At 37.4% G+C, this 27,828-nt stretch overlaps 1 protein-coding gene across 2 annotated transcripts; it reads right to left on the bottom strand.

Annotated features, from left to right (window-relative positions):
* On the bottom strand, positions 1-27,762 carry Vom2r63 (vomeronasal 2 receptor, 63). 2 transcript variants are annotated; one of them, XM_063271147.1, is made up of 6 exons: positions 27,467-27,762; positions 10,702-10,993; positions 9,108-9,914; positions 7,718-7,948; positions 7,145-7,274; positions 1-908 (listed from the first exon to the last, which is right to left on the bottom strand). In XM_063271147.1, the coding sequence occupies exons 1-6, from the start codon at positions 27,664-27,666 to the stop codon at positions 1-3; spliced, it is 2,568 nt and encodes an 855-aa protein (XP_063127217.1). In that variant the 5' UTR covers positions 27,667-27,762. The 2 variants fall into 2 exon arrangements, with proteins under 2 accessions (XP_063127217.1, NP_001092969.1); NM_001099499.1 differs by having other exon boundaries at positions 1-897; positions 7,143-7,274; positions 27,467-27,666.
* Positions 27,763-27,828: the final 66 nt, after the last annotated feature.

Raw genomic sequence — 27,828 nt, 5'->3', positions numbered from 1 at the left:
TTATTTCCACTGAACTCTATTTCGTCTGCATTTCAATGAGTTCATGTCAGGTCTTGCAAGAATGATATAACATTTGGGGATAAAGATACAACCTAGAAGACCTGTGCTGGAGGCCAAGATGGAGAATACTTCCACAGCCACCATGATCTTTCCTTTAGTACTGTGGTAGACAGGGAAAAATGTAATCCAAACACTGAGAAATACCAGCATGCTGAAGGTCAAGAATTTGGCTTCATTGAAGATGTCAGGCAGGTTCCTGGCCATAAAAGCTACTGTGAAGCTCACTAGGGACAGAGCTCCAAGGTATCCCAGCACACAGTAGAAGGCTGTTACTGAGCCCTTGTTGCACATAATAATGATATGACCATGTTCAGAGTGTGCATCTGTGTCCACAAATGGAGGAGATATTCCCAGCCAGATTCCACAGAGGACAATTTGTATTAGTGTACAGATGGGAATGATGAATTTCGATGCTCCTGATATAAGTAACCCCCTCAACCTTCTTCCTGGAGCTGTGCTCTTGAAGGCCAGGATGACTGTAGTGGTTTTTGCCAAGACAGTAGAAACAGCCACTGTGAAAACAACTCCAAATGTGGTCTGCTGCAGGATGCAGGTGACTGCGTTGGGCTGACCAATGAATAGAAATGAGCAAAGAAAGCAGAAGGTGAGGGAGATGAGCAAGATGTAGCTGAGAGTACTGTTATTTGCCTTCACCACAAGAGTGCTTTGGTGCTTTACAAAAATCCCCAGGACAAATGAGGTGAGGATAGAAAAGCATAGGGCCATGCTGGCGAGTGTCATCCCCAAGGGGTTTTCAAAAGCAAGAAATGTTACAGCTTTTTGGATGCAGACAGTCCGATCTGTGTTGGCATACTGGTCCTCTGTACATTTCACACACTGATCAATATCTGGTAGGAAATGCAATGCGACATGATACTACCTTGACATCTTTCCTCTTTGTACACTACCATTCCTGAATGTTGCTGATTCTGAAACATAAGCCCAGTACTTTTTTGTTCACAGATGGAACGTGGTAATGGGTTTCTCTTTCAAGATTATATCCAATTAATAAAAATCATGTAAATAAGTGAATGTGTTTTCTTTTTCCTTTCTAATGTGTATTCCTGGCACTTTTCTCTTGTCTCCAAATTAAAGCACTATATTTATTCTTATAATATATATGGTATGCTATGGTAATTTGTGCTAAGGAATCCATGAAGGGAAAAGTTTTTTTATTATTACATCTAGAACATTAAATCTTATGTTCTCTGCAGCATGAAGACACCTGTTGGACAATATTACTCTTGGTCTCATGTCAGAGAAAAGTTAAAGTCCCCAAAACATGCTGAGGTCTTTGGGTATCCCATTAATTAGTATGAATGCATCATCAGCTAGCAACCATTCAAGATTATGTTTCCAAATTATCATCTCTGGTGCTGGTTATAGTTTTCTTAACGTAGAATAAAATGAAGGCACGTTTGAAATGGGAATATCAAATGAGAAAATGTCTCTATCTGGTTGGCCATAGGCAAGTCTGTGAGGTATTGTCATTTTAATTGTAGTTGGTGGTTCTCCCCATTTGTGGCCTTTGCAAACCTTGGAGATTCATCCTCATTTATTTTAACAAATACATTAAATGGGCTATGGGGAGCAAGGTAGTAAGCAGCTCCATGGTCTCTGCTTTAGTTTCTGCATTCAGATTCCTGCCTTGACTTTATTCTATAACTTCCCTTTATGATAAACTGTGAGCTGGAAGGTGAAGTAAATTCTTTACTTTGACGTTAATTTGGTGAAAGACATAACCAGACATAACTATTGGAACAGTACAAAACACATTTTTATTGCACTAAGTTAGGTTTCTAAAACCTAAACCCTGTTGGTTTAACTGAGGTACTAGGTAGTCATCTAAGTATGCCAAGGAAGACGATTCGCAAACTACCAAGGAAAGTTTTAACTTATAAATTATAACTTATAAATTAACATAATGTTAATTTATTTTTAATTACATAGAAATTGTTGATGGAGTATGTTCATTATTCCAGCTTCCCTGTTCCCATTTTATAAGTTGGCAAGTTATCAACAGTATTTTGTGTAATACCGAGGCCCATGTGGTGTCTTTTGTCCACTTTAAAATACCTATTTTACATGAAAACTGTTTCACTTTACCTTTGGTTACACATATTGATTAGCCTTTATGTACAGATTTTGATATATGTTGTACTAAACTTGTTGGTACAATGGCTGTTAAAATATTTCTTCCTCCTCTTTCACAACATTTTAGAAATCTTAGGTGTATGGTTTCATGTGTCTTTTGTAGATGTCTCTACTATTAGGACTGTGTCTACAGCTCTATATTCTGAGCGGTTGGGGTATTCTGTAGTGAACTCTATGGGTTGGAAAGTGATCTTCTTGATAATAGGTGGAGACTAAACTTAGCTGTGGGTATGACTATAATTCAATTTCAAATAAAGATATACTATACTATCTATCTTCACAAGCCCATGTTATCTCCAGATATGGAAATGATGAGCTCTATCAAGGTATGTGTAGTGACACAGAACTGATAGTCATCATCATCACATGCTAGTTGTTACAATGGTTCAGAGACATCATATGTGGGTAGGTCTGGTTGTTGCTTCTCTTCTTCAGAAGCTTGCATGATACCTTCTGTTTCTATGAAAGCTACTAGTTAGGAGAGGTCATTTATGTGAGTCCTAGCTCAGGAGTCTCTGGATCAGTTTATGAAGTGCTGAGTATATTTGGCAATAGGCACTTACACCTCTTGGCCAGAACCCGGGTCAACAGAAGAGGCTATAAACTTTGGTAGATTCTTGGATATCCCTGAGCAACAAGTCTAAAGAAGGCTTTTGTGACCTATCATTGGGGTATTGATTAGGTGGTCTTTGACTCAATCGTGGACCATGGAGCAATATGTGAAATGCTACATACACTACAGGTCATTCCATTAAAAATTGACTTTGCTTTATTAGTTGCTTGGAAAGATTAATAGCTTCTCAGATAATGGGGGCTGTATATGTTAACCATAGCATTGACTTCATTTCTGCTCTTGGTGTCCTTTAATTTGTCTCTGTGTGCCTCTGTTTCTACCATTCTCCTCTCTCACTCTTCCTTTTTCATCTTTCCTGTGATGCCTCTGGATAGGAAGTAAGTTTTGAATGATAGCCAGAACATTGTACTTTCCAATTGACTTCCTTGCTCACCATGGTTTTTTGAAGGGAATCTACTATGCTATGAAACCATGAGCCCCAAATTGATTTTTTTCTTTTCTATGTTGCCTTAGAAACCATCTTTTTGTCAAACTGCTACACAACTGATTGAGACATGATTCAAAACCCTCCAATATCACAAGTTCACCTCAAAAGAGGTGATAGAAAAAAACTAGAAACTTGGAGTTCATAGCACAGCTTCCCGACAACATCACAGGGTGCATAGTGTCTCCAGAAACCTCAAATGTTTCTTGATATCTCAAGGATCTGGGCTTATTTCTTTTTGCTTCAGTGAGCTTTTATTTTAAAAATGTTCTAACTTTAATCCATCCTGCTTCTATACATATTGGGAGCGAGTGTTCTAATGTATCTGGACATTTTCACAGAGTCTCTGAAGGCGATAAAAATGTTACATACTGAGATTAAGGATATTCTCTGTGACATTTGTTACTTAAGCTGCTTTAGAGCTTCCTGTGTCTTAATGAGATTCCCTCCATATTAGATATTTTCTCTCTGAAATGCTCTCTATATCACAGTAAGATTTTTGATATGTTTTATCCAAAGTCTTGTGCTTAGAGACTGTCTAATCCTCTGTCCATTAATCAGCAGTTAGAAAGTCTATAGGTCAGTTTTCCATGCTTTCTCCTTGTTTATGTCTCAGATATGTGGTTTCTATAACAGCAATAGGAACTGAAGATTAAGTTGTGAAGAATTACCAAGTATTTGGGGTTGTCTCTATTACTCCATTGACTAACCCATTGACAGATTGTAGCACATATGTGGCATGTGACTCTTTACTTGATAGCCAGTGGTGATTCTGCAATGCATTGTCTCTCCATATAGGATTGCTCCAGTGAAATTCTGTGTCTATAAAGTACAGGTTCTGAAGCTTCAGCAGGTGTGGGTTTATTTATGATATTGTGAAAAGATTTTAGTATTAATTATGTTCCCCCATTCTTCCTCTTCTACTCTTCTAATCAATTATGGACCACACTCCCCAAGTTATTCATTATTATATTGTTTTAAATCATATGTTCTCAGCATTATGATCCATTTCTAGTTTTCTGACTTCCATAATACTCATATTAAAACCATATCTAAAATTTTAAAAGATATATACATTTGTAGATATAGAAATATAAATATATATATATATACACACACATATATGATTGCTGATGGCAGTATTACTTCTTTGTCTGCATTACCTCACTGAATTTTATTTGCATTAACATTCATTTTCCTGGGAGTGTGATAATCTCATATTCATAAAGAAATTATTCTCTTATGTATATTTGTATATAGTTTAATTATCCATTCATTAGTTGATGAATATGGAGGATATTTCATTGTCTTAACTCTTGTAAGTAAAAGAGCTATTATCAAGGATGAGCATGTGTACATAGAATAGGTTATAGATTATGTGTATTGGGTTGCTTTTGGAGATGATGCATGTGCTTGTTGGTTTCTGGCAACCTGACACAAATGTATAAGCATTTGGAAAAAATAGTCTTACAAAGGTAAAGGCATCCATAAGGTTGACCTGTGGACAAGGTTTTGGTGTATTTTCTTGATTGATGATTGATGTGGGATGGGACAACTCAGTGCGGGTGTGGATACTACTGAACAATTGATACTACATTGCTTCAGAAAGGATCCTGGCTCAACATGTGAAGCAAGCTTGTAAGTTCCATTATCCCATGGGTTCTTTGTAATTTTCTGCCCTCAACTTTTTGCTTTCTATTTTTAGCCTGATTTCCTTACGTAGTGGAATTTAAGCTCAGGGCTAAAACATGAAAGAAAGGATTTCTTTCCTTAACTACAATTTTAACCTTTTATCAGAGCAATACAGCCCCAACCAAGACACTATTCATTTACACAAAGTGGAAAGGAGTTATTTTTACCTTCCAGTAGGTTTTTCAATTACTTACTTCAGTGTTGAAATCTTGCAGTGTACTGATGTTTCCACTCCATAGTTTTAATTTTTGTAAAGTGTATTTAGTTCCCACTCTTTACTTCCTGAGGGGTTTGTTTTTATTTAAGAAGCATTTTTTTCTGAGTTAATATTGTGTCTTGTTACTTTGCTGAATATGTGCATCAGCTATAGGATATTTCTGTGAAAGTCTTTGGGGTCTATTAGGCATATATCCTGTCTGTTTAAGTACAGATACTTTGAGTTTCTCTTTTCTATTCTGCACTTCCTTTGCATATTTCATTGCCCTACTTCTCAAGATAAGATTTCAAAAAATTTAGATCAAAAGTAGATATTGGATAAAATTTTCCTGTGCCTGATTTAATAGAACTAGTTAGTCTCTTTTCTGTGAATATTATATTAGCGCTAGAATACATTTTCCTTTATCACGTCTGTAAATAGCTACATTTCAAGAATGGAGCCAACATTACATTATTGTCATCACATGTCCATTGCACATAATGCACCATTATATTATGAGCATCATTGCATGCATGTATTGCATGTGTGATTTATAATGTATATGTAATAATTATATATACATGATTGAATTAGATATGGTTTCTATTCCTGCACAAACATCAGCAAAAAGAATCAAGTTGGGGAGGAAAGGGTTTATTCGGCTTACACTTCCCCGTTGTTCATCACCAAAGGAAGTCAGGACTAAAATTCAAGAAGGTCAGGAAGTAGGAGTTGATGCAGAGGCCATGGAGGGATGTTTCTTACTGACTTGCTTAACCTGGATTCCTCAGGTTGCTTTCTTGTAGAATCCAAGATTTCCAGTCCAGGGATGCTATCACCCACAAGTGGCCCTCCCTCCTTGATCACTAATTAAGAAAATACCTTACAGCTGGAACTGTGGAGTCATTTCTCCAACTGAGGCTCCTTTCTCTGTGATAACTCCAGCTTGTGTCAAGTTGACACACAAAACCAGTAACTACAATGATATTGAAGAAGATTGATCTATTAATTTTTGCGGTGTGGGTTTTATTCAACTAATTCAATATTTACTGATTATTACATGATGTATTTTTTCCATACTCAGCCATACCTGACAATACTAAGAAACATTTATGGCGTCCTTTAGTCATCTTATGTCCTGGTTCAAACACTTTTAAAAAGCCATGATGAACTCTCACATGTGTGTAGCATCTCTTACTTCATTCTGCAGGAATTTGCACATAACTCTAAGTGTGCGTCTCCACAGATTTTATTACCTACTTATTTGAGCTACAGATATCAGGAAACAGGACTTTACATTGGAAGAATTTTATGCCATATATTATTATATATGAGACATATGAATCTATTAGTATTCATGCTGTTTGTATTGAGTGTTTTTAATATATGTTGGTCTGTGCCAGAAATGAGTATGCTATCAAGGTTGGTCAAAATGTGCTGTCAGATCCTTGAGCCTGGAATTACAAAGAGTCTCAAGCCATCATAGTACTAGTGGAGGTCACACCCATTTCCACTAAAAGGGAAGCTGCTTCTATTAACTACTAAGCCATCTCTCGAATGCCTGAATTAATTAAGAGAAATCTACTCTCTATTAATATCATATCTATTTCAGGATTTGTTCTGAGAATTTTAAAGTTGACCTTGTGACAGATTAATGGTATTAATATGGTGCAAATATAGGTCAAAAAGACTTGACAAGACTAGATATAATTATTTGTATCTGGAATCCACTTGTTATATTCTTTAGAAAAATTATTCTTAACTTTCTTTCACATTCTCAACAAGTATTAACCAAATTAAATACAGCTTGTAATCATATAAATCCCTAAATATACACTATAAGAAGAAGCTATGTTCTTGACTATAACTATTAATTATGAGGACAATATCTTAACAATGTAATCTGTGTACATCTTTTGTGCCTGATTTTAACTTCAGTATGTGGATTAAAAACAGTGGTGAGAACCTCATCTTTAATGCACGCACTTGCCTGTTCCATTGGAAATTTCATTTTCTGGACATGGGACACAATCAAAACAGCAAGCGGCTTTCTCTTCCTGAAGAGATTTTCTGAATCCAGGACCACAACTTTCACTGCATACAGAGGCAGGAATCTGAGGATATTACAGAAATGAGGATATAAAGAATTAGCCTGGTAACTATAGCATATTGCAGGATTGGGTAATAAAGAATTTAATATTATGCATGCTCATTCTATTTATTTATGTTAATTAAGATATTAAAATACACATTATCTATATATTATATATATACTTATCAACAGATTAAAGACATTCAAATTGTGTACACACCAAAAATTACACATTATCAAATAGGTTAATATAGATATATATTTAGAATCATGCATAACACTGGTAAGAATGTGCTAATTCTTGGCAAAGGTAAACTCAGTAAGAAACACTTGAACATGGAGAGTAAGTTTGGCACTTTATCATTAGATTCATCTTTTAATTTATGAGGAGGCATCAGTCTCACCAAGGCATTTTACATGGTTTTTACCTGTGTTCTCTACAGAATGGTGTAAGATTCCACCCACCTGTTGCTCCACTCCTATGCTCCACTCTATCCTATCCTCAGAAATCGACAATTGTTGACCAGGTGGAAAATATGGAGAAAATGTTCCTACTTTCACTTTATATGTAAGACCTTGTGGAAAATCCCAGAAGTTCAGAATGTCATAATCTATGTGCAATTTCTCTGAAGGATTCAAAGATATTGGATCTCCACCAGGATTCATGAATTTAATGTTCTTCAGCAGGGAGTTCAGCTAAGGAAGATTTATGATTCATAATTTATGAAACATAATTTTTATTGTTAAGTGTCTGAATTATGTCACATTCACATTTTCATTGATCCCAACAAAAGTGAAATAACATTAGGCATATATGATTGGGAAATATGTATACTTACATTGATTTGACATCATAAGTACCATAATAGTATTTTAACAGGATAGTGAGATAAATCTACTGTTTCTTTTGCATCCTAATGATTTTCAGCACTGGTGAGCAAAGTTTGTGATACATGGACACTTTGCATATGAGACTGATAGTCTACAGGCATCTGGTTTTGAGTTATCAGTGTAAAATTGTCTAGGATATGTTGTTCTATGATTATGTCTAAGTGAGTTCTGTCATTTGGGTTAAGTGGGGTGTGAATACCCATCCTTAATTGAAGCAGGTTTATTTCATAATCTGTGCCTGAACTGAATATACTGAAGGGAGCCAGCTGTGCAATAGCATACTCATATCTTACTGCTCTTGATTATGGAAATTTATGTGACACGCTACATTAAAATTCTGTCAAATTGAGTCCATCCTGATGCTGGTCTATAATGTCTTAATTGGAGTAAAAGAATCCATTTCTAATATATGGACTTTGTCCACCTATTTTTTTTTCTTCTTTCTTTTTTTTTCGGGGCTGGAGACTGAACCCAGGGCCTTGCGCTTGCTAGGCAAGCACTCTACCAGTGAGCTAAATCCCCAACCCTTGTCCACCTATTTTATGAGAGCCAATGAGACTAATTTAAGAAAGTATCTATAGTTGATACAGTTTCATGAGATATTTTAAGAATATTTAACTTGCTGGTACTGGACAATTTTTAAGATCTTAAATATGAAGTCACTCATTTTCATATATATGAACAAGGTGGGAAAAGATTGTTTTTTTTTTTTTTTACTGTTGAGGATCTTAGAATGTAATGAGATTGACAGAGCGTTTAACAGAAACATTTTGGTTATTATTTCTATATGATTGGGAAGTTGACAGTCAATTTCACCCAGGCATATATTTTTTTCCAGTCAGTAAAATACTCAAGGAAATTTTCTTCTAAAAAGTTCCCCATGGTATTTGTTTAGAGTACATGTGGGCCAATTTGAAAAAGTTCCATTGGTGACAGCCTACAGAATCAAAAGAGAAACCATTACCTTCAAGGGGGGGAAATCCATGCTGCCTCCATTTTTCACTCCTTGTATGTCTATTTCTTGAATAAGCATCTTGTGCATGGTGTGGGCCACAGCATACACAGCATTGTATACGTGGTAACTGCCAGTACTTACAGCTATGTCAAAGTGGTACCAAGGTAACAATCCCAAGTTACCTCTAGAGGAACAATTTTCTAATGATTTACAGGTAGCGTTGGATATTGCACAATCAAAGTAAATCTCCCACAGTCTTGCAAGAAAAATGTCATCTGGGTATTTGGAAGGTCTCACTGTCTTTACAAACTCTTTAAAAGTAGAAATATCACCCTGGCGTTGTGAAAAGATGAGAGTCCCATGGAATGAGTCAAGAATTAAATGTCTCATAGAAGTGACGACTTCCCACTGTGAAGTGGTCACCCAGATTCTCCATGGAAGTATATATTCCCATCTTCTAAACAGCACTCCTAAGGAAGTGTCAGTGTTAGCATAAATGATAACAACTTTGGCTGGGTTTCTCATAATCCGAATAGGGTATTCATAAGCGTTTTCCAGGTCCATCATGTGAGTAACTGTGATAAATTCCATGAAGGCTACACAGATTGTGTTTCTTTCCATTTGTGGAATCAAGTCTGTGACAAAGTTAACACCATTCTCATCCTCTGAGATGACCAGCCCCACCCAATTCCATTTGAAATGGACAAACATTGAGACCATGCCTAAGGCCAAAGAAGATTCTTTGGCAGCCATCTGATACAAAAAAGGAAACTTCTCAGAGTTATTCATACTTGGTTCAAATGGTCCAATGCTCAGCTGTAAAAATGCAAGCAGGGATAGACATTAATGAGGAAGTTCTGAAAATCACAGAAACATTGCATATGAAACAGTCACTTAAAGTTTAGAAATCCAAATTTTTAATATTTAAAGTCAAGATTAGTGCTGGGTTATGATTCTGGAAAATGAGTTGGAATACTGACTTTTATTATAGACATGTGTGTATTTCTTAAGGCCTGTATGTACATTTCAAGCAGAAGAAATGTGAAGACAGTAATATCTCAAAGTATGTAGCTTTAAAGGTATTTATTTTAAAGGAATGCTTGGATAGTTAGTTCATTGACTCTGTGTGTGTGTGTGTGTGTGTGTGTGTGTGTGTGTGTGTGTGTGTGTCTGTGTGTGTGTACGCGCACACGCGCATAAAAGTGTGTGTGCCCAGCCTACTACAGTGAATACAGAGTATGTATTCATGTGAAGGCTAAAAGAGGGCAGCAGGTGTTCTCTACTTTTCTCGACATATTCTTCTGAGATAGGGTCTCTTTTCATCCCTGGGCTTCATGTCTTTTGCCCTGGAGAGAAGATAAGGTGGACACAGGGATTATCTTGTATCTGGGTTGCTGTAATGAGGGTAAGTGTGAAGCTAGCATCTGAACTTTTATCCTCCTGGTTGCACTGAAACCATTCTTGAATTTTTTGCTGTATTCCAGCCTAATATTGTCATTTTGAATCATACAAAAATGAATCATTCCCTTATGATTTTTCATGGTACACAAATTATGGAACCAAATGAGAATATTTTGCTTTCTTCTCATGCTTCTAATCTCACCTGTGGATATTTATAAAGACCCAAAAATATGCCAATTAAGGAAGAAATTTCCCATGTTGTTCCTGTGATTGCAGCCACAGATTTTTCCTTGGTTTTGCATGTATAGTTTGGAATGAGTCTGTCCTGCCCTGTGAGCCACTTGAGGAAACTTACTACTGTCTCACTTTCAATGGACCCAGCACTGTGAATATTATATCCAAGCGTCATGTTAGGTAAAAGAATGGGGTTTCTGTTGATCTCATCTATGGCAAAAATTAAGGCCATCACAAATTGGTAGTTTTGTGAGGTAATCCTGTGTAGAAAACATAGGAATCATTAGAGTATAGTCTAAAATCACCATTGGTTCGTTCAACTGAGTAAATTTGCTCTTATGTATTCAATGAACACACCCCTCAGAGTTTAAGTGTTCGAACTGCATCTTCTTTCCCAAGTTTGTTCATGTGTAATTGGCACAGGTTGTTGTCATGGTTATCAGCAACTATGGGGAGTAATACCTTTGTAAATATTTGAGCATAGATGAAGAAGCCTATATTTCATTCAGGAAACCACCAGAAACTACATGTTTTTCTTTAACATGGGATGTCTGCCTGTTATTAAACTGAAAAACATATTTAATGTGGTTTGAGGGATTGGCCATGTGTAGGTTGTGAAAGGCCAGACTGAACCAATACATACTAAGAGTTCCTGATGAAAGCTGAAATGAAAAAAAGAATTCTATGCCCTTGTCCAAGGTTATACTTGTCAAAGCCTGTCTAGGGCTGGAGACAGTATTATGAACTCAAGAAGTTAGACCGAAGGGAGACAAATAACCCTATTAAAAATGAGGTTCAGAGCTAAACAAAGAATTCACACCTGAGGAATGCCGAATGGCTGAGAAACACTTAAAGAAATGTACAACATCTTTAGTCATAAGGGAAATTCAAATCAAAACAACACCGAGATTTCACCTCACACAAGTGACATTAGCTAAAACTCAGGTGACAGCAAATGCTGGCAAGGATGTGGAGAAAGAGGAACACTCCTCCATTGTTGGTGGGATTGCAGACTGGTACAACCATTCTGGAAATCAGTCTGGAGGTTCCTCAGAAAATTGGACATTGAACTACCTGAGGACCCAGCTATACCTCTCTTGGGCATATACCCAAAGATGCCCCAACATATAAGAAAGACACGTGTTCCCCTATGCTCATAGCAGCCTTCTTTATAATAGCCAGAAGGTGGAAAGAACCCAGATGCCCTTCAACAGAGGAATGGATACGGAAAATGTAGTACATCTACACAATGGAATATTACTCAGCTATCAAAATCAACGACTTTATGAAATTCATAGGCAAATGGTTGGAACTGGAAAATATCATCCTGAGTGAGGTAACCCAATTACAGAAAACCACACATGGCATGCACTCATTGATTAGTGAATATTAGCCCAAATATTTGAATTACCCTAGAAGAACAGAACACATGAAACTCAAGAAGGATGACCAAAATGTGAAAGCTTCACTCCTTCTTTAAAACGGGAACAAGAATACCCTTTGGAGGGAATAGGGAGCTAAAATTTAGAACAGAGGCAGAAGGAACACCCATTCAGAGCCTGCCCCACATGTGGCCCATACATATACAGCCACCAAACTAGATAAGATGGATGAAGCAAAGAACTGCAGGCTGGCAGGAACCAGATGTAGACCTCTCCTGAGAGACACACCCAGAATACTGCAAATACATAGGCAAATGCCTGAAGCAAACCACTGAACTGAAAACGGAACCCCTGTTGAAGGAATCAGAGAAAGGACTGGAAGAGCCTGAAGGGGCTCGAGACCCCATATGAACAACAATGCCAACCAACCAGAGCTTCCAGGGACTAATCACTATGCAATGACTATACATGGACTGATCCTGGGCTCCAACCTCAAAGGTAGCAATGAATAGCCTAGTAAGAGCACCAGTGGAAGGGGAAGCCCATGACCCTGCCGTACTCAATCCCAGTGAACGTGATTGTTGTGGGGAGGGTGGTAATGGGTGGAGGATGGTGAGTGGAAGCCCATATAGAAGGAGAGGAGGAGGGGATATGGGGATGTTGGCCTGGAAACCGGGAAAGGGAATAACAAACAAAATGTAAATAAGAAATACTCAAGTTAATAAAGATAAAAAAATGAATTAGTGAAGTTTGACGTGTTTGAGGATATTTTCTACCCCTTATACATCTTGTCTACATCAATGTTTCTGTTTTCAGATTATATTGCTTTGTAACCTTTAAGATATAAATTGTTTTGTGCTTTGTTTTTTAAGTAAGTTGGTCATTTGGTTCATAATTATGAAATTTTATATATTCCAAATTCTACATATTCTTTCATCTACATGCATTTCTTTGGTAGCTGCTACATATTCTCATTTATCTTTCTCTGTCTCTCTCTGTCTCTCTCTCTGTGTTTGTGTGTTTGTGTTGTGTGTGTGTGTCTGTGTGTGTATATATATATGTGTGTGTGTTTAAAAATTTAATCTGCACAGTTGTATAATGTTTCTTGCATGATTCAGAACATGATAAGAAATAGACATGCTAACATGTACAGGTAAAAAGCTGTGACACCTTAGTAAGACAAAATACAGCACAGGTGAATGAGAAATGCTAGTGCAGGAGGCATAGTCTTCCCCAGGAATTGAAATATTGGTTGGGCTTCCAATATTAAATGCTTGGATCTGAAAATGTTAATATGTAAGAGCCTATACAGTTTTTAATCTTTTTCTACCTCAACATTCCTGATACAGTTTTGTGACTCCCTGAGAAAATGTTCCTTTTGCTCATTCTGTATCTTGTGTATTGTCCATTACACAAGTGGGGGCTTAGAAGTTAATTCTATCCTTTCATATAACGTGTGTTTTCCTTTGTTTCAGTGAACAGTATTGTATTTCCTTGTGAGTCTGATTTTTTTTTATTTCAAAGTTTTCCTTATTTGCACAGTATGATACCTAAATAGTTGGTTTGTCACCCAGAGCTGATGGCAGAAAGCTAGTATTTTACAATTTTACATAAATTCATAAATTTGAATAAAGAAAATTCTGTAAGACAAAAACAAATGAATGAAATTAAGTGAAACCCAGGATGCTAATCAGTGTAAAGGGCCAAAAGAGTTCCAAGAATTAGTTATTTGTAACTTGATTATCAAGAATTTTGAACACTTTGGGGTTCATGTATTACAGAGAAAGAAAGAAATAAAAACATTGAACCTAGCATCATCAAATTGGAAAGGGACTCACAAGGCAATGCAGTTAGTCTGTAGAGGAAATGATGATAAACCAAAGCTTTAAGTTTCATATTGAGTAAATGTAATATGAAAAAACATTGAAGTAAAAATAATCAAACACAGGTTGCCTACTGTCCCTTTACCTATTCAATATAGTACTTGAAGGTCTATCGAGAGCAAGTAGAGAACAAAAGCAGGTCAAACGGATAAATTTGAAAGGACGAAGTCAAAATATCACTGTTTGCAGATGATATGATAATACACTTAAGGGACCCCAAAAATTCCATGAGAGAACTACTACAGCTGATAAACAACTTTAACAGAGTGGCTGGTTATAAAATTAACTCAAACAAATCGGTAGCCATCTTCTACTCAAAGGATAAACAAGCTAAGAGGGAAATTAGGGAAATGACACATTTCACAATAGCCACAAATGGTATAACTATTTGACCTAACCAAACAAGTGAAAGATCTGTATGAAAAGAACTTCAAGTTTCTGAAAAGAAATCAAAGATCTCAGAAGATGGAACGATCCCCCATGCTCATGGATTGGCAGGTTAATAAAGTAAAAATGCCCATTTTGCCAAAAGCAATCTACAAATTCAATGCAATCACCATCAAAATTCCAATGCAATTCTTCATAGAATTAGAAAGAGCAATTTGCAGATTCATTTGGAAAAGGAAAGACACCAGGATAATGAGAACTCTTCTCAACAATAAAAGAAGTTATGGGGGAATCACCATCCTTGACCTCAGGCTCTATTACAGAGCAATAGTCATAAAAATTGCATGCTATGGGTACAGAGACAGGCAGATAGATCAGTGGAATTGAATTGAAGATCCAGAAATGAACCCACACAACTATGGTCACTTGATCTTGGACAAAGGAGCTAAAAATGTCCATAGAAAAAGACAACCTTTTCAACGAATAGTGCTGGTTGAATTGAAGGTCAGCATGTAGAAGAATGCAAATTCACCCATTCTTATCACCTGGTACAAAGCTCAAGTACAAGTGGATCAAAGACCCGATATCAAACCAGATACACTGAAACTAATAGAAAGAAAGTGAGGAAGAGCTTCAAACACATAGGCAAAGGGGAAAATTTCCTGAACAGAACACCAACGATGCATGTTCTAATACCAAAAATTGACAAATGGGATCACATAAAATTGCAAAGCTTCTGTAAATCGAAGGACACTTTCAATAGTACAACATGGCAACCAACAGATTTGGAAAATTCTTTATCAATTCTATATCTGATCAAGGACTAATATCTAATATATACAAACAACTCAAGACAGACTCCAGAGAATCAAATAATCCTATTAAATATGAGGTACAGACCAAAACATGCTCCAACATATAACAAGGACACATGTTCCACTATGTCCACAGCAGCCTTATTTAAAATATCGAGAAAATGGAAAGAACCTAAATTCCCTTCAACAGAGGAATGGATACAGAAAATGTGGTACATCTACACAGTGGAGTACTACTCAGCTATTAAAAACAATGACTCCATGAAATTCATAGGCCAGTGGTTGAAACTACAAAATATCATCCTGAGTGAGGTAACTCATTCACAAAAGAACATGTATGGTATACACTCACTGCTAGGTGGATATTAGCCCAAAATCCTGGAATACCTGAGAAAAAATTCACAGATCATATGAAGTTCAAGAATAAGGAAGGCCAAAATGCAGAAGATTCATTCCTTCTTATAAAGGAGCACAAAATACTTTCAGGAAGAAATATAGGGACAAAGAGTGGATTAAGGACTGAAGGAAAGGTCATCGAGAGACTCCACACCTTGGGATTTATCCTGTATGCTGCCACCAAACCAAGTCACTATTGCTGATGCCAAGAACTGCTTTCTGACAGGAGGCAGATATGCCTGTTTACTGAAATGCTCTGCCAGAGCCCTACTGGTACAGATGAGGATCGTTGCAGCTAACCGTTGAACTTTACATGGGGAACCCAATGGAGGAGTTAGAGATAATGCTTTAGGAGTTGGGGTTTGCAACACCACAGGAAACAACAATATCAACCAACCAAACCATACCAGACCTCCCATGGATTAAAACACCAGCCAATGAGTATACATGGAGGGACCCATGACTCCAGCCACATATGTGGCAGAGGATGGCAATGTCCAATATCAGTGAGAGGAAAAGCCCTTGATCCTGTGAAGGCTTGTTTCCCCAATGAATGCTAATTCCAGTCAGCTGAGAATGGAGTGGGTGGGTGGAAATGGGTGCATCCTCATAGAAGCAGGAGGAGAGGGAAAGGGACATGGGAGAGGGCAGGCAGAGGATAACATTTCAAATGTAAATACATAAAATATCCAAGAAAAATAAAATTAATAAAATATGATTTTGGGGAAGGCTGTATAATAAAGGTAAGAATATCCTTAGAAGAAGAAAAATGAAAAATATATCTAAATAATAATCAACACTGAAGTCATTGAAGATTTTACAACATGCAGTATTGAGTATTCAAGTTACATTTCATAGTTTGTATATGAAACTAAGCACTCCAGCTTCAGTAGTATTTATAACTTATTTTTAATAGATGTTCAAATATTATGTATGCTAAAATTTCTTTAAAATATATTTATGATTTGTTACTAGTACCTGTTTTTTTTACATCATCAATATTTTGTATGAGTATACATTCAAGGTTATATAAAAATTTCTTACTAAAAATGAGGAGCCATAAAAAGAAAATATTGAATTCCTGGTATATTATATATCACCTGTGTACATATATATCCATCCATCCATTGGATGTAGGAATAAAAGCAACAGTGACTTTCATGATAAGGTCAACTTTTCAAGTATAAGTAAGATAATAAATGTGATTTTCTGTGTTATGTATTATCCAAAGATTTGGAACGGAATGATGTCCTCATTGTATTTGAACAATGAAATCCTCAGCTGGACTAAATTCCATAATTAGGAAAAAAGTGTCATTCCTCCGCAGACAAACTGCATTGCCTTGTGAATCCCTTTCCAATTTGATGATACCAGGTTTAATATTTTCATTTCTTTCTTTGTCAGTAAATAGATGAACCCCCAAGTGTTTGAAACTCTTGATAATCATGTTACAAATCACTAGTTCTTAGAAAACTGTTGGACTTTTTTTTAAAAATCTTTATTAACTTGAGTATTTCTTATTTACATTTCGATTGTTATTCCCCTTCCCGGTTTCCAGGCCAACACCCCCTTAGCCCTTTCACCTCCCCTTCTATATGGGCTTCCCCTCCCCATCCTCCACCCATTACCACCCTCCCTCCAACAATCACGTTCACTGGGGGTTCAGTCTTGGCAGGGCCAAGGGCTTCGTCTTCTACTGGTGCTCTTACTAGGCTTTTCATTGCTATCTATGAGGTTGAACCCCAGGGCCAGTCCATGTATAGACTTTGGGTAGTGGCTTAGTCCCTGGAAGCTCTGGTTGGTTGGCATTGTTGTTCATATGGGGTCTCGAGCCCTTCAAGCTCTTTCAGTCCTTTCTCTGATTCCTTCAACGGGGTCCCATTTTCAGTTCAGTGGTTTGCTTCAGGCATTTGCCTATGTATTTGCTGTATTTTGGGTGTGTCTCTCAGGAGAGGTCTACATCTGGTTCTTGTCGGCCTGCAGTTCTTTGCTTCATCCATCTTATCTAGTTTGGTGGCTGTATATGTATGGGCCACATGTGGGGCAGGCTCTGAATGGGTGTTCCTTCTGCCTCTGTTCTAAACTTTGCCTCCCTATTCCCTCTCAAGGGTATTCTTGTTCCCGTTTTAAAGAAGGAGTGAAGCTTTGACATTTTGGTCATCCTTCTTGAGTTTCATGTGTTCTGTACATCTAGGGTAATTCAAACATTTGGGCTAATATTCACTTATCAATGAGTGCATACTATATGTGTTTTTCTGTGATTGGGTTACCTCACTCAGGATGATATTTTCCAGTTCCATCCATTTGCCTATGAATTTCATAAAGTCATTGTTTTTGATAACTGAGTAATATTCCATTGTGTAGATGTACTACATTTTCTGTATCCATTCCTCTGTTGAAGGGGATCTGGGTTCTTTTCAGCTTCTGGTCATTTATACTCATTTATACAATGTCCTGGTTTTCACTCATTCATTTGTTTATGTCTTGAGGAATTTTCTTTATTAAATTTATCAATTATTTTAATATTATAAAATACAAGGTTTCTGACGATTTATGAGCACTTATTTTTAACAAGTGAGAGACGTAAAATTTCTGGAATATGGCTATGGCATATGGGTTCATTCAATCCTTTGAAATTGAAGTTCATCAAGTACACTGTGTGTATATTATTAGGATTAAACAGATTTCTCTGGACAATTAATTACCACTGCCAATAAAGTGTGTGAGAAAAGAAATCATCCTTTCTTTTAATGATTAGCTTGATTAATTTCTTTAATTTGACAAATAGATAAATACCAGTGATGGTAGGAGACAGGCTCTACTGAATCACATATTCTGAGTGCGGGATCCTGGCATTTTCCAACAGGTCTGTGTCTATAGCACCCTTCACTTTTCCTGAGGTCCACATATTGGAGCAATGAAATAAATATGAATATTGTAAACCTCTAGCAATGGAATACATACTCTTTTCCTCTATCATATCTTACAGGGGAAAATGCATTCAAAATGCTAGAAAATAAAAAGTTCATATTGTGGTTGCAGAAATGGTGTGGCAGCAGACCACAAGAAACTCAAGAAGAAGGATGACCAAAGTGTGGTTGCTTCAGTCCTTCTCAAAAGGGAGGACAAAATATTCATAGGAGGGGATATGCAGAGAAAGTTTGGAGCAGAGACCGAAAGAATGATCATTCAAAGCCTGCCCGACCTGGGAATGCAGCCCACATATATACACCCAACAATACTAGACAATATTGACCAAGTCAAGAAGTGCATGTTGATAGGAGCCTGAAATAGCTGTCTCCTGAGAGGCTTTGCCAGAGCATGACAAACACAGAGGCGAATGCCAGCAGCAAACCATTGTACTGAGAACTGGGCTCCCGTTGGAAGATTAAGAGGAAGTATTGTAGGAATTGAAGTTGCTTGTAACCCCATAAGAACAACAATACCAACCAACCAGAGCTTCTAGGGACTAAACCACAACCCCAAGACTAAACATGGACTTACCCACGGCTCCAACTGCATATGTAGTAGAAGACAGCCTTCTTTGGCATCAACGGGAGGAGAAGCCCTTGGTCATGCCAAGACTTGTTCATCCAGTGTAGGGGAATGTCAGAGCAGGGAGGCAGGAAGGGGGGCAGGTTGGGGAGGGAGAATACCCTTATAGTAGCAGGGAAGGTGGATGGGATAGAGGGTTTATGGAAGGGAATCCTGGAAAGGGAACTACATTTGAAATGTAAATTAAAAATATCCATCCCCCAAAAAAGGAACAGAAGGAAGGAAAGTAGGGAGGGAGGGAGGGAGGGAGAGAGGGAGAGAGAGAGAAGGAGCTAGATAGGTAGGGAGAGAAAGAGAGAGAGAGAGAGAGAGAGAGAGAGAGAGAGAGAGAGAGAGAGATTATGTGACAATTAAGAGAACTGGCTACTTTTTCAGATGACCTGGGTGAAATCTTCTATACAGTATTCCCAAAATCATAAATACAAAAAATTTCTTGAACTCAACAAATAGCCTGATATTACATTACCCACTGATAGGAGTGTTACATTACAGATTACATTACACACACACACACACACACACACACACACACACACACACACACACACAAACACTCAGATTTTTATACATTCTTAAACATACACTGGTTAAAAACTAACACTCAGGAAATTCTCATATTCAGGTTCACACCCACTCCCATACACCTTCACACACAGTAACACACGACAAACACAGGTAATCACATTATACATCTACACATATACACACATTCTCCCAAATACTTTCCTAAACACACTTATTTGCATACATACATTCATACATGCACTCAGATACCCATAAAGGTTTTTAAAGGAATAATAATAAATTACTGAAAATGATGAAATGCTTTTTTAAAAAAGAAAGATAATGAATCAAGTTCTTTAAAAATACATTAAAACAAATTAAAAGGGAGACATAACAAGAGAATCAGAGGAAATTCATAAAAACATCAGATCCTACTACAAAAGCCTATATTCAACAAAACTTGAAAATCTGGAGGTAATGGACAATTTCCTAGACAGATACCAGCTACCGAAGTTAAATCAGGAACAGACAAACCATTTAAACAACCCCATAACTCCTAAAGAAACAGAAGCAGTCACTAAAAGTCTCCCAACAAAGAAGAACCCAGGTTTAGATGGGTTCAGTGCAAAATTCTATCAGACCTTCATAGAAGACCTCATACCAATACTGTCCAAACTATGCCACAAAATTGAAACAGATGGAGAGCTACCGAATTCGTTCTATGAGGTCACAATTACTCTTATACCTAAACCACACAAAGACCCAACAAAGAAAGAGAACTTCAGACCAAATTCCCTTATGAATATCAACGCAAAAACACTCAATAAAATTCTTGCAAACTGAATCCAAGAGCACATCAAAACAATCATCCATCATGAACAAGTAGGCTTCATCATAAGAATGCAGGGATAGTTTAATATACAGAAAACCATCAACGTAATCCACTATATAAACAAAGTGAAATATAAAAACCACATGATCATTTCATTAGATGCTGAGAAAGCATTTGACAAAATTCAACACCCCTTCATGGTAAAAGTCCTGGAAAGAACGGGAATTCAAGGCACATACTTAAACATAGTTAAAGGTATATACAGCAAACCAGTAGCTAATATTAAACTAAATGGAGAGAAACTTGAAGCAATCCCACTCAAATCAGGGACTAGACAAAGCTGCCTACTCTCTACCTACTTATTCAATGTAGTTCTCAAAGTCCTAGCCAGAGCAATCAGACAACAAAAGGAGATCAAAGGGATACAGATTGGAAAAGAAGAAGTCAAAATATCACTATTTCTAGATAATATGAGAGTATATATAAGTGATCCCAAACTTCCAGCAGAGAAATACGAAACCCATAAACACCTACAGCATAGTGGCTGGGTATAAAATTAACTCAAATAAATCAGTAGCCTTAATCTACACAAAAAAGAAATGAGCTGAGAAAGAAATTAGGGAAATGACACCTTTCATAATAGTCTCAAATAATATAAAATACCTCAGTGTGACTTCCACTAAGCAAGTGAAAGATCTGTATGATAAGAACTTCAAGCCTCTGAAGAAAGAAATTGAAGAAGATCTCAGAAGATGGAAAGATCTCCCATGCTCATGAATTTGCAGGATTTATACAGTAAAAATGGCCATTTTACCAAAAGCCATCTACAGATTCAATGCAATCCCCATCAAAATTCTAATCTAATTCTTCAGAGATTTAGACAGAACAATTTGCAAATTCATTTGGAATAACAAAAACCCAGGATAGCTAGAACTATCCTCAACAATAAAAGGACTTCTGGGAGAATCACTATCCCTGAACTCAAGCAGTATTACAGAGCAATAGTGATAAAAACTGAATAGTAGGGGGCTGGAGAGATGGCTCAGTAGTTAAGAGCACAGACTGCTCTTCCAGAGGTCCTGAGTTCAAATCTCAGCAACCGCATGGTGGCTCACAACCATCTGTAATTGGATCTGATGCCCTCTTCCGGTGTGTCTGAAGACAGCTACAGTGTACTCATATATAATAAATAAACAAATCTTTAAAAAATCTGTATAGTATTGGTACAGAGACAGGCAGATAGACCAGTGGAATAGAATTGATGACCCAGAAATGAACCCACACTCCTATGCTCAATTGATTTTTGACTAAGGAGCCAAAACCATCAAATGGAAAAAAAAAGATAACATTTTCAACAAATGGTGCTGGTTCAGCTGGAGGTCAGCCTCTAGAAGAATGCAGTTCGATCCATTCTTATCACCCTGTACAAAGCATAAGTCCAAGTGTATCAAGGACCTCCATATCAAAACAGATACACTCAACTAATAGAAGAAAAAGTAGGAAAGAATCTCAAAACATGGGCACTGGAGAAAATTTCCTATACAAAACAACAATGGCTTATGCTCTAAGATCAAGAATTGACAAATGGGATCTCATAAAACTACAAAGCTTCTGTAAGGCAAAGGACACTGTTGTTAGGACAAAATGGCAACCAACAGATTCCGAGAAGATCTTTACCAATCCTACAATTGATAGAGGGCTCATATCCAAAATATACAAAGAACTCATGAAGTTAGACTGCAGGGAGACAAATAACCTTATTAAAAATGGGGATCAGAGTAAACAAAGAATTCACAGCTGAGGAATGCCAAATGGCTGAGAAGCACCTAAAGAAATGTTCAACATCTTTAGTCATGAGGGAAATGCAAATCAAAACAACCTTGAGATTCCACCTCACACCAGACAGAATGGGTAAGATCAAAAACTCCGGTGACAGCATGTGCTGACAAGGATGTGGACGAAGAGGAACACTCCTCCATTGTTGATGGGATTGCAGATTGGTACAACCATTCTGGAAATCAGTCTGGAGGTTCCTCAGAAAATTGGACATTGAACTACCTGAGGACCCAGCTATACCTCTTTTGGGCATATACACAAAAGATGCCCCAACATATAACAAAGACACATGTTCCACTATGTTCATAGCAGGCTTATTTATAACAGCAGAAGCTGGACATGCCCTTGAAGAGAGGAATGGATACAGAAAATGTGGTACATCTACACAATGGAATACTACTCAGCTTTCAAATCAATGACTTTATGAAATTCATAGGCAAATGGATGGAACTGGAAAATATCATCCTGAGTGAGGTAACCCAATCACAGAATAACACACACAGTATGCACTCATTGATAAGTGGATATTAGCCCAAAATCTCGAATTACCCTAAATGCACCAAACACATGAAACTGAAAAAGGATGACAAAACTGCGGATGCTTCACTCCTTCTTTAAAGGGGAACAAGAATACCCTTGGGAGGAAATATGGAAACAAAGTTTAGAGCAGAGGCTGAAGGATCGCCCATTCAGAGCCTGCCCCACATGTGGCCCATACATATACAGCCACCAAACTAGATAAGATGGATGAAACAAAGAAGTACTGGCTGATAGGAACCAGATGTAGATTTCTCCTGAGAGACACAGCCAGAATATGGCAAGTACATAGGCGAATGCCAGCACCAAACCATTGAACTGAGAACGGGACCCCCGTTGAAGAATTCAGAGAAAGGACTGAAGGAGCTTGAAGGGTCTTGAGACCCCATATGTACAACAATGCCAACCAACAAGAGCTTCTAGTGACTAAGCCACTACCCAAAGACTATATACATGGACTGACCCTGGGCTCCAACTTCATAAATAGCAATGAATAGGCTAGTAAGGACACCCGTGGAAGGGGAAGCCCTTTTCCTGCAAAGACTGAACTCCCAGTGACCAGGATTATTGGGGGGGAGGGTGGTAATTGGGGGAGGATAGGGAGGGGAACACCCATATAGGAGGGGAGGGGGAGGGGCTAGGGGAACGTTGGCCTGGAAACCCAGACAGGGAATAACAATTGTAATGTAAATAAGAAATACCCAATTAAAAAAGATGAAGGATAAAATCACCAACGGAAAAAAACATTAAGTCAAACAAATCAGTAGCCTGCCTCTACTCAAAGGATAAACAGGCTGAGAAAGAAATTACAGAAAAGACATCTTTCAAAGTAGTTACAAATAATATAAAATACCTTGGGTAATTCTAACCAAGCAACTGAAAGATCTGTATGATAACTTCAAGTTTCTGAATAAAGAAAATGAAGAAGATCTCAGAAGATGGATAGATCTCCCATGTTCCTGAATGGGCAGGATTAATATTGTAAAACTTGCCATTTTGCCAAAAGCAATCTACAGATTCAATGCAATCCCCATCAAAATTCCAACACAATTCTTCATAGAGTTAGAAAGAGAAATTTACAAATTCATTTGGAATAACAAAAACCTAGAAAATATCATTCTAAGTGAAGTAACCCAGTCACAAAAGAACACCATTGTATGCAGTCACTGATATGTGGATATTTTCCAAAAAGCTTGGAATACCTAACATACAATTCACAAACCACATGAAGCTCAAGAAGGAAGACCAACGCATGGATCATTCAGACCTTCTTAGAAGGGTGAACAAAAATACTCACAAGTGGAAATATGGAGACAAAGTGTGAAGACTGAAAGAAAGGCCATCCAGAGCCGGCCCCACCTGAGGATCCAGCCCATATACAGACATCCAACCCAGATAATACTGTGGATACGAAGAAGTGCATGCTGTCAGGAGCCTGATATAGCTGTCTCCTGAGAGGCTCTGCAACAGCCTGACAAATACAGAGGGTGATTCTGGTAGCCAATCATTGGACTGAGAACGGGGTTCCCAGTGTAGGAGTCAGAGAAAGGACTGAAGGAAGTGAAGGGGTTTGCAACCCCATAAAAAGAGCAACAATATTAACCAACCAACCCCCCCAGAGCATCCAGGAACAAAACCACCATCCCAATAGTACACAGGGATGGACCCATGGCTCCAGCCACATATGTAGCATTAATGGGAGGAAAGGCCCTTGGTCCTGTGAAGGCTCAAAGCCCCAGTGTAGGGGAATGCCAGGGTAGGAGGTGGGAGGGATTGGGTGGGTAGGTGAGGGAGCATCCTCAGAGAAGCAGGGGGAGGAAGGATGGGATAGCTGGTTTATGGAGTGGAAACTGTGAAATGGGATGACATTTAAAATTTGAATTAAAAAATATCCACTAAAAGGAAAAAAAAAACACCTCCAAATGTAGTTTTGCTGGATGCTTGCTGTCTTCCACTTGTTTAGTTCTATTACATTAGCATACTTGCTGGCTTCTAGTTTCTGTCTAAAATTCTACTCAGAATCAGTAAATATCCATTCTCCCATCTTTCAATATTTATTCAGTGCTTTTATCTATTTTTATCGATGTTTTTAATATTTTCATTGTGAAAACATTATTTTATAAAATGTCTTAGTGTATTTTATGGGGGGAACTCTGTATTGCAAATACACGAATCTGTAACTGACTTGTCTTACAATTAACATATCTCCTTACAAAAAGTTAATAAGATAAAAAACATTAAAATAAATTCCTAAGAAAAGAATGAAGAAATTTATTTTATGAAACCAGTATTTAAAGATAGTATGTACAAAAAAAAACTAGACACATTTAATGTTTTTTCAAGAAAATAGAAATTTTCTCCCTTCATTTTATGGGTAAATTTCATTTTACAATAATAACAGAATTATCTAATGCAAATGAAATGGAAAATTATAAAAATATTGCAATGGATTTTTCAGAGTTCTTAAGGGAAAAAATTCAAATCTCAAGCAGAACTGAATGAGTTTTGAAATAGCTGAAATATGAAGGTTAAGAAAATTTATTCAGGTTAATGAAACTGTCATGAGCACATGCAGGAATGCATTCTAGAAGATGAAAAAGGTAGGAGTAATACAGGGCATGAAAGGGAATGAACCTGGCTGAACAAGGGTGTGGTAGTGTGATGAGAGGGGAACGATATTGGAAAATGCAGTGGTGGGGCTGGAAGGAGGATGAGAGTTTACAGGGGATGAATGTGATCACAGTGCATTGTAAAAATTATAGTGTTCCACAAATTAAATATAAAGAAGTATTATATATGTTTTGTGGAGTCAAAATATGTTTGTGAGCAACATGATAAAGAAATTTTGGACTGAAAAATGGCTCAGTTTCTATAGAGTTACATGCAGAAAAAAACACAAACCTTCTGTCTGCCTAAACATGACCTAAGTTATGATGACACCAATTGACATGATAATGGTGACAGGGGAAAGTTCATGAGCTCTGAACACAAGACTAATAACTACAGTCAAAGAATGTTGAGAGTGAGAGAAATATTCTTCTGCAGGAGGCAGCATACCAATTGATTAGGTAATAAATACCACATGGTCAGCATTGGAAATATGAATATAATCACATAAAGAAATAATGGGTTGAATTTATATCCTTACAAATATATAAAATATATTTCAATGTATATGTAGTAGTGAGTAAATGTGAAAGATTGGACATGGATATGAATTAAAATTAATACAGGGGTCACTGAGCATGACACAGGTCAATAGGTAAATGGTTGCAGTGAAAGTGTAAGGACAGGAATTTTAATTCCAGTAACTAACAAAATTGGCATCATTTAAACATGCTTTTGTTACGTAGCATTTCTGCAGATAGATGTGATGGGGATATAGCCAAATTTCCTTTGTCAGTTTTCCAGAAAACACTGAATAGAGAAATAAACAATGTTTCAAATATTGTGGAAATCAGGGAATCATATAATTTTGTCCTGATGTGACATGTGGCATACATGTGTCCTCACTGACACACAGATACACAGACTCTCTAACACTTTCTCTATACCTCACTCTCTCAATGTCTCTGTCTGCCTCTCTGACTCTCATAGACAGAGAGAGAGAAAAAGAGAGAGAGATACAGAGACAGAGACAGAGACAGAGAGAGAGAGAAGAAAGATATTAAACAATCTAACTTAAGGCTAAAATAAATGACTTAATCACTATCTTAGTCAAGAAGAGAATAGCACAATGACAAGAGCAAGCATATGCCACCGGCAGAATTACAGATAGTAAAATGGAAACAGGCATGACAGAAAGTAAAAGAGAAGGCAAATATATCAGCAAAAAGTTAGGTGTTGTGGGGGAAGATCAGAGAACCTGAGTAGATAAGTTGTATTTCTTTCTAGATATCTAGAAAGGCAACACCTGACACATCTGTGTCTGACAAGAGGAGCAATTACTGCTCTCTGTGGCACCTTCTCTGCTCACAGCACCAGAAGTTGCCTGTTCAAATTCTGTGCAAGTCTGTTTCATTCTTTTAATAAATAGTTCTCTGATTGCTGTGGTGACATTTCTAAGTATCAAATGAATGTTTCTGTACAGGTATACTTCAGAGACTAGAGAAAATTCAGAGTTCACTGGTGTCTGCTCACAGTGCCTAGACTATCTATCCTGTAATACCAAAGTGTGGGAAGAGAGCTAGAAGGAAATAAGTATCTTCAAAGAGTTTGAAATAACAAAATAGAGTAGGTAGTCTCCTAAGAAATATGGCACAGTCAGCAAAGTCCAACCCAACTGTACCAACATCAGGAAGTGCAGAGAAGAAATATTCACTGGAAATATTTGTAAAATGGACATTGTTTTGTCAACCTAAGTGCTGAACTGTACCTGTCCCACAAGACAGGATTCTAAGTTACATCATTCGTCCTGTGTGACAGAAGTGTTGGACCTGGATCGAGATTGATTTTCTTCTCAGACTAAACCCATAAAAATAGAAGATAATGGATGGAAAGAAAATCTTACTGTAATGGAAGAAGTGCTGGTGGGAATAAAAAACGAGATGGGTTAAGGGTGCACACTGGAGAATGTGGTTAGGTAGATCAAGCAGGAGACACTTACCGTGGACTGACATCTATGCTCTCTGCCCCTTCAGTGTGTTGGGAGGTTTGATAGGTATAAAGGGGTAAGAACGCACTGATCACCAAATCCCCATCCTGGTATATATTGTCTGTGGAAGAAACAAAACACTCATGGGTGAGCAATTTGCACAAGAACATAGGAAGCTTGAGGGTAAAAAAGAAAAAAATCCAAGTGGGCATTGTCAGGGTTTCTTTGAGCACAAACGTAATTGGCTGTAAGCCAGGTGCTCACTTTCAGCAGCTGAATGTGTGGGCCCTTCTGTGGGTTTATAAGAGTTACAGACACAGAAGTCCCTTGAACTACCTAGTCATTGCAAGACAGCTTTTTCCAGTCCCCTGGAG

Source organism: Rattus norvegicus, chromosome 12, assembly GCF_036323735.1.
Source record: "Rattus norvegicus strain BN/NHsdMcwi chromosome 12, GRCr8, whole genome shotgun sequence".
Taxonomy (NCBI): Eukaryota; Metazoa; Chordata; class Mammalia; order Rodentia; family Muridae; genus Rattus; species Rattus norvegicus.
Note: the sequence above shows the minus strand (reverse complement) of the source record. Positions and strands in the feature narration are given on the sequence as shown.